The 15,038-nt window shown below is 50.9% G+C and overlaps 1 protein-coding gene across 3 annotated transcripts in view; it reads left to right on the top strand.

Annotated features, from left to right (window-relative positions):
* Window positions 1–15,038, top strand: part of Cdh13 (cadherin 13) — a 1,022,569-nt gene that overhangs the window by 533,457 nt on the left and 474,074 nt on the right. For all 3 annotated transcript variants that reach the window (XM_063247740.1, XM_013158918.3, XM_063247739.1), the window contains one exon: window positions 5,715–5,867. In XM_063247740.1, coding sequence (XP_063103810.1) covers window positions 5,715–5,867 — 153 coding nt within the window. The remainder of the gene's footprint in view (window positions 1–5,714; window positions 5,868–15,038) is intronic.

Genomic DNA, 15,038 nt, shown 5'->3' with positions numbered 1-15,038 from the left:
CAGAAAGAAAAACAGGGAATTCTGCATCTTACAGAACTCAGCTTTATCTAGGCTGAAGCGTAAACTCCAATGCCTTTGTCGTAAAGTAAAAATGGGTGTAAGGCACAAACTCGGCATCAGGGAGTAGCTCTAGGTGTGGCGGGGTTAGATCTGCCCTCCCCTGGCTCTCTCCTCCCTCTCACCTGAGCAGCTTCCAGGGAGGCCGGCAAGCATCTGTGTGCGGTCCCCTCCCACCAGCTAGTGTGAGCACGCAGTCACAGGGTAGACATCTTCTGCTGGACAGGGTAGACATCCTCCGTGGACAGACTGGGCCATGGCTCGGTGCTTCCCCAGCGCGTTCTCCGGGCTCCTGCCACAGGACTGTCTCTAAGTCCTGTGCTAATGAGTGACCTGGAGGCTGAGGGCGGCTGAGCAGTGTGAGGGCCAGAGCAGGCATGGACGTAACAGCTGCCCAGACTCTGAATGGCTGAGGGTCTTCAAGCTCACAGGCAGGCCCAGGACCAGCCTACCGCTGGGAGTAGATGAACCTGTATCGGTCAACTCCGAGAACCAACCAGGGATAAACACAATTAAGTGCGTTAGGGCAGCGAGTGAGTTCTTTCCTGTTGAAGTTGAGTAGAAAACATATTCTAACCCAGGATGTTCATCAAACTCTAGTAATTACCTTAACTATGTCAAAAGTTCTTTTTACTGTATTGATAATTTCATAAAGCTGAAATTATCATAAGGGTTAAAAAATACCCTTCCTACCCTCGTGCTCCAAACCATCAGGCCATTTGCTGTGATTTATTCTCTTTGGTAACTGGGGGAGGGAGTCTGATCATTTTCTAGTTTAACTCAGGAAGAAGGTCTCCACTTAAAGGGTCCTTCTGAACATTATAGAGATGGGGCGAGTCCTAAGTCTCTCGCTAACCCCTAACCGTCACCAAGTCCAGGGCAGCTTAACTTGAAGAATGTAAATGAAGAAATGAAGAAGTCTTCATGCTGCACATGCAAAGTGACTGCATCTTCCAGAAAAAGAGATTAGAACGACAGCCCTTATTTTTATTTTTAATTTGTGAGTTTATGAAGCATTTTACGATCCAATAAAAACACGCAAATAAAGTTTCACTTCTTCACGTATAGTGTTAATCTAGTATCTTCTATGCTCCAGGACTACGAAATGTGAAAGAGAATAAGAAATCAATTTGAAAAAGAGTAAGAAATAAATGTGAAAGAGAATAAGAAATAAATAGCCAGGGGGACGATCACCACCACCCACCAGCAGCCTCTCCCTGTGCTTTCTTAGGTCTTCAGGAAGGGGGTGCCCAGAGGAAGGCCAGGCAGAGTTTCGAGGAGCAGGGTAGGAGCTGGAGTCAGGGGAAGCGGTGATGGCTGGACAGCGCCCAGCACCGAGTCCAGGAAGAAGAGGAGGTCTCCCCAGCCAGACAGGATGGGAGGAGTCCCTCTGACCAAATGAGTGGAGCTCCGGAGGCTTAGGGCTCATGGTTGGAGAAGCAGGTTGGGACGCACCAAGAAGGGCCTCTGCTTTTATCCTGAGGACAAGGAGGACCCAGAGGAAGTTTCCATCTGGGTGGAGCTCTGGGTTTGTGTTTTAGGATGGCCATTCTTATTGCAAAAAAGAGGTGGGCAGAGAGAAAAGTCAGAAACATAGAAGCCAATTAGGAGACATTTATAACATTCAGTTACTTGGGCATCTGCAGCACCTGATTGGCCACTACTGTGTACCACCCACCATGCCAGGCCTTGAGATGGCCCAGCAAACAGCTCCTGGGGAGTCCCGAGGAGTCCAGGAGTGATGATGGGGGCGGCCAAGCGCTTACAGCAGTGGCGACCCAAGGTCAGCGCTATGTAGCCTTGACATATCAAACACATTTTTCACAGACAAAATAAAGGCAAATGAACCCACCAGGAAGCACCAGAATGTGCAATTAAGGCCACAGTCACTGAAGGGAGTGGGGGGGTCTTGTGTTGGATTTGGGGCCCTCGGAGGACTCTGGTAACGAGACTGGTGCAGTCTGAATACGTCAGTCTGCAGCGTTGTTAACAGCGATGACCTGATGCTGTTTTCTACCTCCTGGTACATTCTGGGTTGCCTAAGATGTTAGCGTGCAGGCAAACTGGATTAAGGTATACGGGAGCTCTGAACTCTCCGGCAACATTTCTGTAAGCCTAAAATTTTCCCCTCCAAAGGCTGGTGTGTGAATGCATACGTACACACATGGGCCCATGCAGTCAGTAGAAAAAAACTACAAAGTAAATAGTAGCTAATGATCACGTCTGGAAAAGTACCCAAAACGGCCACACAGTCAATGAATTCGTGTGTATTTATGTGACGTATAAAATAACTCCTTATAAACATGCACAATTCCACCTACTGCTCCCATCACCCAGAGGCAAGAGATGAGTTCAGGACTTAGAAGGGCACCCAAGGAAGACACTGGCTTTGTCCCCTTTGTATCACACTGTGGAAGAAGTGTGTCAGCAGGAATGCACTGGGACCTGCTCCAGACTCCCTCCTCTGCACCTTCCTGGATGCAGATGATTCTGGCCACCCACACAGCCAACCAGGAGGCTCCTTTGCCCAGGTGCTTAGCTCCTGAGTCCTCAGGACTGTTTGCCTGTCTTTCCAGGGAGTTGGCTCCCCAGGTCTGCTTTCTTTCTTATAATTAGCTGGTTTTCCAATTCCAGCTCAGAGGACAGGAAAATCCCACTGTGAGTAGAGTGTTGAATTACAAAGGATAATGGGAAAGCCCAGCTAATTGTGAAGCCTGCTATGTGGATAATGGGTGTGAACAGCTGCTGTGGGCAGCAGGGCTGTCCTGGCCAGGAGAGTGCATTGATTTCTTATGCCATATCCAGTTATTTAGCAGCAGCAGCCAGCGAGAAAGGGACACCCAGGGCACAGCATGTGGGTGGCGTGGGGTAGCACCTGGATGATCTTGTGTCTGGAAACTCTTGATTTCCTGCAATTGTGGTGATGTGAGGCTGAAGACTTGTAGCCGCTGCACACCTTGAATCAGCTCTGCCCTGTGACACTGGAGTGTGTGGCTTGCTCTGAAATTCCCAGGAACCCAGAAGCCAAAGCGGCAGTAGGTAAGCCAGGACCCTGAGCTTCCTCCTGCATCTGCAGTGAGCCCAGACTCCTGCTTGTCCCTGAAGAGTGGCTCCGACACCTCAGCTCTCCAGGCTTCCTCCAACCACATACCTGGTGCCTTTGACACATGCAGAGAAGCTGGTCCTTTCTCTTAGACCAAGTGGCATTTTGCCTTGCGGAGCGCCTAGATGACAGGTTTTTAACAGTGTTCCTGTGTTATGCTTAAAATAGGTCTAAAAATAAGGTAGCAAACAGACCCGGAAGACCTTAAGTAGAAGGCTTCACACAGCTTGGTAAAAACAAGCTTCAGAGAGAATGTGCTGGCATGGGCTTCCTGTGCAGAGGGTCCCTGAGGCTCAGCGCCCTGCGGACACCATACTGTCCCCTGAGGGCTTCTTTCAAATATGCTGCTCTCTGAGGATCAGCAGCCAGGTTCAACAGATGTTTAAAATGCTCGGTCTTCAAGTACACAGAAATAAATATTTATATAGGTGAGGGGCTTGAGCAGCACTGAAGCAGAGCCTTCGGCACTAGGCACACTCCCTCCCCAGGGCACGGGCTCCCTGGCCTCCTCAGCAAGTGCTAATTAAACAGGCTTCTCTCTCCCAGACCCAGGGCTTTTGCAAGGTCAAGTGGCTGGAGCCCTCCATGACAGAAGGAGAAAATAAGCCAGACCTCAACCTGGCAGCCAAAAGAAAAGTTACCCCCAGAGAATTTCCAAGATTAGCTCTAGGGTCTGGACTGCAGGAATAGCAACAGGAGGGGGATGATGCTGCCCCAAGTGGCCTTGTCTGCTGTTTTTCTAGAAGGTTCTAAGTGCTGCATTCTCCACCTTTTGTGAGCAGGGAAGGTTTAGGAAAGAGAAAGAAGAGCACAGAGGGGCCGATGTCACCCACAGCCTGGGGGGAAGATGGGGAAGGGAGCTTGCGCCCTCAGCGGAAAGTGGTGAGAGGGAGAGCAGCAACCCTAAGTGCCGTGAGGACACAGCAGAGCCCACTCCCAGCTGACCCTGCCCACCTAGCAAGTCCACTTCCAGGGAAATCGCTTCTACAACCAGGGTGATCTCAGTTCTGTTTTTGAAAAGGAAATACATTCCCTTAGGAAACAAGGTCTTTTTGTATTACGGCTAAGGTGCTTTTGATCCCTGGAGGCTCCTGTCTGACCCATGGACAACAGTGTCCTGAGGTTGCGGGTATGGCCTTTGGTACTACGATCATTAGCTGTATTATTGAGGCCCTTCTGTACTCTTTGTCTATGCCGCCCCTTTAACACCTCAACAACCCTAAGAAATAAGCAGTGAGGAAATAGCCAAAGAGGCAAAGGACACATCCAAGGTCACATGGGTGGCCATGGGCAGGGCACAGTGACATCTGTCTGTCTGTATGGTGGTGTTCGATAGTGGACGTTGTGTCTCTCCCTGCTGTGTGCTGGATGCCCAGCCAGGCACTTGCATCTATCAGTGAGCCCAGCTCACTGTGGCTTTTGACTTCCTGGAGCTTCCAAGCAGGGGAAAGTGAGGCAGGAGAAGAGTATCAGATGGATTAAATCAAGTAGTGATTAAAAATTCTTTCGTCAGAAGGTAGCTGGTGCTTTTTGTTTAACGATCCTATTTTTCCACAAATCTTAAAAATGCACACGGAGATAATTGGTGTTTAATGAAAACCTTCAGTGTAGTTCAATAAAGAGCATTTTAAATCAGAGGACATAAAAGTCCTCTCTTGGCCTCTGCAGGGCCGGCTGGACCAGGGCCTTAGGCACTACTGCCCCCTGCGGCAGACCTCGGCATTGCAGGCCTGGCGGCTGCAGAACCCAACTCCGCAGAACACTGATTTACACCCTCAGAGCATGGGCAGCCCTGTATTCTAGGCGTCTGTGCGTTTGTACAGACGCTACTGCTAGTTCCGTGTGTGTCAGCTTCTCTTTGTCTGTATATCTTGAATATCTATTGTGTTTATGACCTTTAAATTGCTCTGTTATAATTCAATTAACATTTGCAGGCAGTGATAGTGTGATATTAAATATACATAAAACACGTCAGGGTAAACTCTGGAAGCAAGGTGTGCCAAGAATAGCTCTTTATTTCACTGCACAAATTCGCTGCCATGAAAAGACCTCCATAATTTGGTCACTCACCTTTGTGTCCTATTGCTGGAATGTCCTAGGCCCGCCCTCCCCTTCTGCCTGGAACTACCCCGCTCGCTCCACCTTGACCTTCCAAATTTATCCATTAAATGGAAAATCAAGGTCAGCCACCTGCAGATAATTTCCTTGACATCAAAAATGACAATGCCTAGAGAGATGCAAGCCGCAGTTCTGAGTCCCACTGTTACTGTTCAACAGCTGTGACCACGGCCAGCTTGATTAATGTCTGTGCCTCGGTGGCTGCATCCATTAAACAGGGCTCCTCCTCACCCCCAGCCCCACACGTAGCTCTGAGGACAGAAGGCATTAGGCAGTGGTGCCATCTGAGGCTGCTCCTGCTTTAGGCAGACCTTGGTTCATCAAGTGCCTTTGAGCTGGCACCTGACAGGAGTGGCTTGGTCACCAGGGACGTGTGTGATAGGCCATCTCTGTGTCTTCCAGACAATCTTAACTGTCACTCTGTTTCTCTGCCCAGGTGGTCGACAGTGACAGACCGGAAGGGTCCAGGTTCCGGCTCACCGGAAAGGGGGTGGATCAAGAACCTAAGGGGATTTTCAGAATCCACGAGAACACGGGCATCGTCTCTGTGACGCAGTCCTTGGACAGGGAAGTGATCGCCGTGTATCAGGTGAGTGCCTCGCTCAGGCCCGCTCTGTGCACAGATGTGGCTTTCAGTGGTGTTTCTTTCTTGCCAAGTTCATTATTTCTGCGCCTCATCAAACTCAAGAGTGCCTGGCTTCAGAGTATCGCCAGGGAGCAGGAGTGCATTGAGCCCTGTTGGGGTTCCTGTGTCATCAGCAGAACTCCAGGCTTGTGTCAGTCTCTGAGGACCAAGACCTGGGGCCTCTTCAGAGGCAGGCTGAACCCTTAAGGCCAGCTTCCCTTTCCAGAGGCCAGCTTGATGATCAAAGCAGTAGGAGCTGTAATCCTTAGGTGTGATGGGTACCCGTTCGGAAACCTCCCTAAGGAAATAGACATAATTCAGTATGATTTTGTATAATGATGGTTTCATAGAATATGGTTCTGAGAGCATTCCCCAGCTGGACTAAGGTCCAGCACCTTTAGGAAGACCATTTCCTATAATCCAAATGTTAGCCACATGGAAAGACCCAAGACATCAAATGGAAACAGAACGTAAAACACACATAATGTCTTCCTTACCAAGCACTTAAACGTGTCAGGATGGGCAGACATTTAAGACACACGATGAAAGGAAACTCACAGTATTAATAGTAGGGTTGGGTTTTATGATGGATTTTGCCCTCCAGTACCCTTCCTTACTTCGTGGGTTTCTGTGAGCTTCAGGTGAAGAGAAGGTAGTGTGAGGACAGGGCAGGAACACAGAGCTGGGCACACGCGAGTGAGCGAGCACACATTGGCAGATGGTGGCGCCCCTGCAGGGGCACCTTGCTGGACACTTTGCTGAGCCCCTCCAGGGGACATCTTCTGTCAGTGAGCACTGAGAGCTGAGTGTCCTCCACGCAGACCCAAGGGAGAGTCTGGTCCTGTTGACACTCCCGAAATTTCCAGCTCAAGTGGCCTTGACAGTAACCAGTGATGACTCAGCAGCTATCATAGGAGTAGCGGGCATCTGACCAGGTATAGTGCCCTCTTCTGTTCCTGTGACTGTCGTGGGAGCATCCATGGAGATGGATGTTATGTGTACAACACACAAGAAGCTAAGAAAGAAAGGTGTGATAAACTTCCTCATTCCACAGCGCAGTCATTAAGAACTCTGAGGTTGAAACAGTGCCCTCCGGGTCTCATCTGCTGCTTCCTGAGCTGTTTGATCTTGGACAACTCACCTCCCTTCTCTGATCTGATCATTTTTGTTCATAAAAATACAGATCTTACCAGCATCTCTAAGGATAGTAAAAGATGAAATGAGATTCTTTTTCCAGGCATTTGGTACAACGCCCGGCGCTTATTGGGTATGCAATAAATCAGAACTACTTTTGTCAATTCTTTTCGTGAATATTTCTGAGAATTTTAGTTCAGTCCCACAAGTTCCTAGCGTCAGTTTCCTACTCCAACCGTGAGAAGCGTGATGTCGCCGTAGACGTGCGTTCTCCTTCTGGTGGGTGTTAAGTGATTACCGCAGCCATGGCCAGCACCCCTTTAAGCATCATCAAGAGATTTCTGGGTGACTGCAGCTCAGGAGGACCTCTCCTCTCCTCTCTCCTCTCCTCTCCTCTCTCCTCTCCTCTCCTCTCCTCTCCTCTCCTCTCCTCTCCTCTCCTCTCCTGGGGAACTCAGGAGACCAGGAAAAAGAATGAAATAGAGGAAGGAGCTGTTTAGGGCGAGGTGCTGGGCCCTAGAGACAGGACTGGTGGAAGGGGAGGAAGGAAAAGGTACCCAGTGGCCAACTGTGGGAAAGAAGAGAGGTGACCTTTGGGGGTGCTTCCTGCCACCCAGCTGCGGTGACAATGGGCAAGGGATTGGATGTATCATTGGCCACATGATCCTCTCTGATGTTTGTGGAACCCAGAAGGGCTGCCCCCACACATGTCCACCCACCAGGCAACCTTCCATGTTCACAGAAAGACCCCAGGGCACCTCTGCCACCATCTGCCCGAGTGAATAGTCTCCTTCCGTGGCAGTGCCTTGCTCTCCAGGGACAGTGAGAAATCCATCTTGCTGAGAGGAGAGACATTTGGGGACAGTCACAGCAGCAGGGAAAGAACTCCAGAGGCCACCATCAGGGGCCAGGGAGGAGCAGCCTGGGGCCCAGCAGCCCTCTTGGTTTTCAGTTGCAGCGGAGGCTGCTCGAGGAGAATCCCTGAGGCCCACCATCTCCTTCTCACTGGCTCCGTGGAACCAAAGGCATGGCTGTCAACTGACTGCGCGGGGATTTTGCTGCTTTCGGGAGATGGCTGAGGTCTGATCCAGCCCGTGTCTACTCAGCAAGAGCTGTTGTGTGCACAGGGCTGGGTCCACTAGAGAAGGTGGGCTCCTCTCCTCTCCTCTCCTCTCTTCTGCTCTCCTCCCCTCTCCTCTCCTCTCCTCTCCTCTCTTCTGCTCTCCTCCCCTCTCCTCTCCTGTCCTCTCCTCTCCTCTTCTCCCCTCTCCTCTCCTCTCCTGTCCTCTCCTCTTCTCTCCTCTCCTCTCTTTCCCTTCTTTTACTTCTTTCTTGCTGTGCTAGTGAAGGAAGCCATGCTCTCCCTCAAGCCAGGCCAGTCCTCCACCTTGAGCCCTGGACCAAACCCTGCTCTTTCTAATGTCCACAAACACACACACACACTCGGGTGCAGCGAAAACCCCACCAATCTGTAAGTAAATTTATTTTCAGTACTATTATCTGACAATGGTGATTAAGAGCCAAAGCTCTGGAAAAGTCCCGTCTGAGAATTTCAACAGCGCTGCTTCCTGAGCCCAGTGATCTTGGAAAACCTCCAGGGGTCACGGAGGATGCTCTTGTGGAATTCCCCTAGGATTAAAAAGCGTGTTTAGGACAGTGCCAGCAGCATCACCAGCACACAGGCGGGTGGGACAGCTCTGAGGCCAAAGGCATAAGCAGGTGAGCAAAGCTCCTTGGATCTGGGTTTTGGCCCAACCTCGCCACTCAGGCGTGAGCTCCTCTGATAAACCTGAGTTCCCATTATAGTTCCATCACTTGCTTCTAGAGTCTTCATGGATTGGGAGACCTAGGATTCTGCTCTCTGAAGAAGCAGATTGCTCCCAGCTCCTCCTGTGGATATTCCTTGGAGGACCTGCAGGTGAGGTCCCGCCAAGGAGCTCATGGGAACAGTAGAAACACAGCACCCAGATCTCTGCCCTGAAGTGTCTTTCACCTCAGCGCCTAGGCTTTACTGCACAGTGATAGTGTGAATACTGTCCCCTGGTGTGTAGGAGACTTGCCAGAAGCTGGGCTTTGTGGTCTTGTGGGTTGGTGCGCCCAGGGCCTCCTGCCCCCTGGGAAGCGGCTAGAGTGGGCGGAAGGCAGTCTTTAACATGAGTACCAGGACTGCAGGGGCCAGGTCCACCTGGCCAGAGCCCAGCTCTGGCTGTGGGAGGCCCCGTCCCTCAGGTGCCACCCTCCAGGCCTCCGCACGTCCCTGTACACTGTGTCCTGTGTCCTCTTGTGCTCGCTGAGGAGGTGAGGAAGGTGACCAAAGCTGCCCTATGTCTAGATGTAATGAGAACCGGATTGCCATCCAGTGGAAACACTTTGGCACAGGATGTGGCGATTCTGGTCCCTTTCAAGTGCTGCTTAGAAATCACTTTCTTGGTGTAGTCAGATCCACTGTGTCCCCGGCCCTCCACGCAGCTGGGAGCAATCTGCTTCTTCAGAGAACAGAATCCTAGATCTCCCAATCCTCCTATCCATTTCTACTCCCACAAGTTTAGAAAGCAGAGAGCCTGTGGACACACGTATGGACATTATACTTGTGCCAATTTTGTTATTTGTTTTAAAGTTAAATGCGCCTCACCCACAAGAACGGCCAGTGTCTTAGCATTTCCCAAATCCTCCAAGAACGCGCCTTGCCGGAAGCCTCGGGGGTCTGCGTGATGCAAAACTAATGTTTGATCCATTTGTTCTTGGACTCCGAATGAGCCTTGTCAGGGACACTTCTGTTTATTAAACACAGTGTGGTAAATGTGAAGCCAGCCCCTTCACGCACATCTTATTTAATCTATTTCACACAAGAGGCTGCAGAAGGAGCATTAGCACCATTTTACAGAAAAGCACATGACTGTTACACAGCCTTTGCAAGGGCTCACAGCTGGCTTGCATTGGGTTTGGGATTTGTATCACTCCCTCTCCGGCTCCAAAGGCCTGTGTGTTCCATCGCTAAGAAGCACTTCTGCCTGCTTTTACCCGCAACCTCCCTTTGATACCTGATCAGTAAAGTTCTTCGCCCTTTCCTGGGAACTCCACCTACGAGGGCTGAGAAGGGGCACGGCTGCCTGGCTGACCCAGCGCTGCATAAAGACCATCATGCACCCTTACCAGCCCCCTGCCCCGGCTCCTGTTTGGGTTTCCTGAGCTTCTGACCCAAAGCGGCACCAGACAAAATAATTTAGCTCTCGCAGTATTAGGAGCTGACATATTAATGCAAAGCCTCCTGAAATATTACTCATTATTATGCATTTTGCCAGCATTTGAGTGATTTGTGAACTCTTCATTGGAATAAAGTACTGTAAATGATTCATGAATGACCAAGTTTATGAAATTCTATAAAAATATTAGCAGGTGGTAATGGATCCCTCACACTGCGAATATAATCTGCTGGCTGTAAATTTGTCAATACGGGAGAACAGGGTGGAGTGGGAGGGAGAGTCTGGTGGGCAGGTGGGGGACCAGATGGAGGGTCTGAGATGGTCTCCACAGGGGGTGCGAGGCAAACAGGAAGGAGCACAGACTGGAGGTGGGCAGGTGACATCAGCAGGAGGCTGTCGCCCTGATCTGTGTCCACGGTGGGAGAAGCACAGAACACTGGGGAGGTGAGAGGCGGCTAGAAGGGAAGAGCATTTGGGAACAGAACGGAAACTTACTGAGCGTCTGTTTTGTGCCCAGGAACTCCCTATGTGCCTCCCGTACAGACTCACAGATACGGCTTATCTTCCTACCTTAACGGATGAGCTGGTGCCGGATCAAAGATGTTCCCAGCTGAACTGTTACACCAATGTGGGCTCAGCCCTTCCTGGAAATGTACTCTATGCCGGGGATCCTTGCTAAATTACCGAGTGTGACATCTCTTTTAACTTTCATAAAGGGGAATTTGACAACATTATCGTGCTCAGATATGAAACCTGTGCTCTTGGCCTCAGAGCACAAGGCTGGCCTCACACCCCTGTCTGGGTATTTACCCATCTTTCCTGTATATGACTTGTGTTCCTCGGAGCCAACTTCCTGCTCCAGTTATAACCCTGTGGTTAAGCCAGTTGCCATGTAATTAGAACAACTGAGTCAGGAGATTAACTGTGGCTATGCTTCTTTTTAACCCACATGTGGTTCCAGGACAACTGAACAGAAAATACATTAGGGTAAAAAATAAACAATACCGCTGTCATGTGGAAATAGGCACATCATAAGGTCAGTGACCCTAGGACCTTTGGGACATGTGGATTTACCCAGCGTAGGGCGCTACCTAGCTAAGTGGTTAGGGTAAGGATGTCTATGCTATCACAGATGCTGTGCCCATACCCTAGTGGGGTTGTCCTTGGTCAGTAAGATTCGTCCTCGGGCGCTCCCCAGCCCTCTATCACTGGGTGAAGTTCTTCTCCGTCTTCCAGTCTGGCCATCTCTGTGGCCTTTTCCAACTAATTTATGAAGAAATTCATTTATTAAAAAAGCCAATAGAATCTCCAACAGGGCCAAGTGACCTGGCTTACACCATCCAGGGAGATGGCATTATCAGAAGTGATAAAAGACGTTGAGTCCAAGTGTCTCAACTTTGGTCCTTGGGACTTTCTGAGCTGGGGAATTCTCTGCTGGGCTCCCTAACCATCCACTGGGAGGTGTTTACTAGCACTCGGAGGTCCAACCAGTAGAGGCCAGTGGCACCCCCAAGATGTGATGATCAAAAGTGCCTCAGATAATTCCAAATGTCGTGGGGGAAGGAGACAGATTTTCCCCACTGGAGGGCCACTGTTCAAGGCAAGTCGCCCCTGCTGCCATCCTCCTGGCACTCTGCATCAGCTGTGCTTGGGCTACACAAGAGAGCCAGTAGCTCCATAATCATCCTGCAGAGCGTAGGATCTGCTGTGTGTTTCTCATGGCCATGGCACATCCTGGAATCTCCAGGGACACAACCCAGGTCACATGCAGACCTCTAGCTGCAAGAGAGTTGTGGATTTCAGTTTACCACAAAGCCAGCGCACAGGGCCCAGACTGGACAGTGTCACCTGAACATCTGCAATGCCTTCATAACTGACCTGTCTCCAGTGAGTGCAGCCGGTGACAGCTGGGCTGGGGAGGCTGGTGACCAGTTCACGCTTGTGCCATGGGGGCCTAATTTCTCTTGTCATTTGGTCCCATCAGCTAATCCATCACACATTGCCCAGGAGAGCCCAGAGAGGGAATCCAAGCAGGTGTGTTAAGAGCCTGAGCCTTGGGGACAGACCTGTGCTCACAAAAGCTTTGAGGGTTTTGACTCTGCCATGGAGTGAGTCCTCTGCAGCTGTCTTTATTACAGGTGAACACTGTGAGCACTGGCTGTTGCACGGTTCTTCCTAATACAGTGTCACCCTATTAAAGTCTCAGCCTGGTTTCTGCCCCTTAGGGGTAGAGTGAGATAAGAGATCTCAGCATCACCCTCGAGGGGTGGGAGAGCTGAGAGTGGGGGGCCAGGGCTGGGCCCCAAGGATCACTCCAGAGGTGACTGGTGCCGGGAGCCATCCTGCCACAGATCTGTCTGGTAGTTTAAGCTCCCTGAAGGCAGAAAGAAGCACAAATACCACAGTCACCGGCACCCAGCAGTTGGACACTGTGTGCCAGCACCTGTCTAGAAAAGGATCATCTCCCTGGGCAGCTTTCAAAGCACAGCTCCCACCCATAGCACCATGGGGCACCTGTTAGAAGTCCCGACCCACACCTGCTGGGCCAGAACCACAAGATGGATCCCCAAACCTGGCATGTGACCCACTCTCTGCATCCTGAGAACCACCTCCTGGTTCCTAGTATCAGTGTGGCTGATTGGATTTGTGATTTGCCTTAATGAAGGTGACTTTGACCAACTCCCTTACTGACCCTGGGAATGTCCCTGTGCCTGGATCCCTTCTCCAGGGGCTCGCCTTGCTGTGCAGAGTTTCCCACTGCTGTGCAGGTGACTCCTTGGTTTTGTTCCTTGAATGGCTCCTGGGAGCGGGGAAAGTTCCTACCAGGCTGCTTTGCTCCATCCTATCTGGACTTTGGGTGACTGTGAAACACCACGTTTCTGAGTGTTTGCTGGTTTCTGAGAAACAGTCTTTTAGGCTACAGCTGAAGAGGGCTTCTAAAGACTGAAGCTGGCACAAGCGAGATAATTCCTCATAGGGGGACGCTGGCCTCGGGGTCAGCACAGCCAGCCTGTCTGCCTGTTAGATCTGAGACTTCAGTGAAGAATCCATGGTTCTCAAACTTTGCTGCATCTTAGAATCACCTGGGGAGGTTTTGCACCTCCCCGTGCCCAGACTGCATTTCAAGCTAATTGGATTGGAGCATCTTATCGCGTGCCCAGCGGCCTCCCCAGCTGCTTCCAGTGTGAAGCCGAGTTTGAGAGCCCCAGAGTAATGCATGGTAAACTGCACCCCAGTTTACCATGAACAGGAATAGGAGCAATGACCCCCACCAGCCGCCTGGATGTGTTGAGAACATCAAATGAGAATGCAGGAACTCCTGACAGTCATAGGAAAATCACCTTCCTTCCCGACAACAGCTCCACTCTGAGCAGATATCTAAAGCTTTCTTAGACACCAGGCTTTTTGAAAAAGCAGAAATGTAGAGAAATGCCAGACAAATGAACAGTCATCTTCTGTAGAAAGAGTAATTCAGAATTTGGTCGCAGTCTCTCCCAAGCCAGGGCCTGGAGCACCTCCGCCGGACGCTTTCCGGCTCAGCTCTTCACATGTATGAGCTCTTCATTTTGCAGCCCGGCCTTATCTGCCAGGTGCAGCTGGTGAAACTGAGGCATGGGGAGAGTTAACAGCAGCGCCAAGGCAGCCACCTGCCTGGATTAGATGCCGCCCTGCTCCCGGCTGATTATTTATTTGGTCCACTAAGCAAAGCCACTTCTTCACTCCGGGCTATGAAGTTCATTTTTCTGAACTTCATTATTAGCACAGACTCTTCTGAAAAGGCTCAGCTTGACTCCGGCAGGAGAGAGAACCCCGTGTTGTCCAACTTTCTCTCCCCGCCCACCCACGGGGCTCACCGTGCTCGGGAGTGAGATCATTATGCCATATCCACTTGTCCTTTTTGGCTTTAGTGGTCACAGCTGCTTCCTAGATGAGCTGGTGGTGTTTTCTCTCAAGGTGCTGAAGCATTAAAATCATCAGAACCGGAGGCACCTGCAGGGTCACGGGCCGAATCCAGTGAGTTTGCAAATAAGAGCGAGTGAAAAAATGGGCCACATAGCCTGACTCCAGCACTCACGCTAAGGAGCTGAGACTTAATCATCCCTCCAGAGCAGGCTTCCCGGCTACGCCCCGGGTGCAGATCCCACACCAGACAGGGCATCTGTCACCCGCCACCTGCTTGACACCCGCCTGCCTTCATTAATGCACAACAGTTTCGTTTTGGAGCCAGGCATGGTGGCACACACTGTGATCCCAGCACTCGGGGAGCCTGAGGTGAGATCCAAGCTCAGGCCCAGCGTGGATATCCTCACGACTTAGCAACAACAAAACGCCAGACCAGACACCAAACCAAACTAAACACAACAAAACCTGGGGTTGTAGATTGCCATGAGGGGACCTGGGCTCAATCCCCATGACCACAAAAATGAAAGGTTTTGCTTTGGTAAGAGTGAGCAGGGGAGGGGAGGAAGAGTTTGCCAGCGCTGTGGGCTGGGAAGAGGGGAGAACAGTGCAGGAGGCCGAGACAGGCTGCCCTGCTCTTGCAGTGGATTTGGGGTGGAAGGCAGGGAACCTGTGAAGTTGTCCGTGATTGATTCTGTAAGACTGAGGTGAAGCTAATTAAACCAGTTCTCAAAGACTGACTTTAACATCAAAGCTGGGGGACCAGGAGACAAAGGCCGAGATTGCTGGAAAGAGGACCCAGCAGCATGGTGGCAGGGGAAGGGACAGACCTGGCCAGAAGATCAGTGGCCTTTGTGAAGTCAGCCAGGGCCTCCCAGGAAATACCTGGTAATAGAGT

The sequence above is a fragment of the Cavia porcellus genome, unplaced genomic scaffold (genome assembly GCF_034190915.1).
Source record: "Cavia porcellus strain 051 isolate PalLab524CR breed Dunkin Hartley unplaced genomic scaffold, mCavPor4.1 scaffold_4, whole genome shotgun sequence".
NCBI classification, from domain to species: domain Eukaryota; kingdom Metazoa; phylum Chordata; class Mammalia; order Rodentia; family Caviidae; genus Cavia; species Cavia porcellus.
The sequence above is the reverse complement of the archived record's forward strand: the minus strand, read 5'-3'. Positions and strand labels throughout refer to the sequence as shown.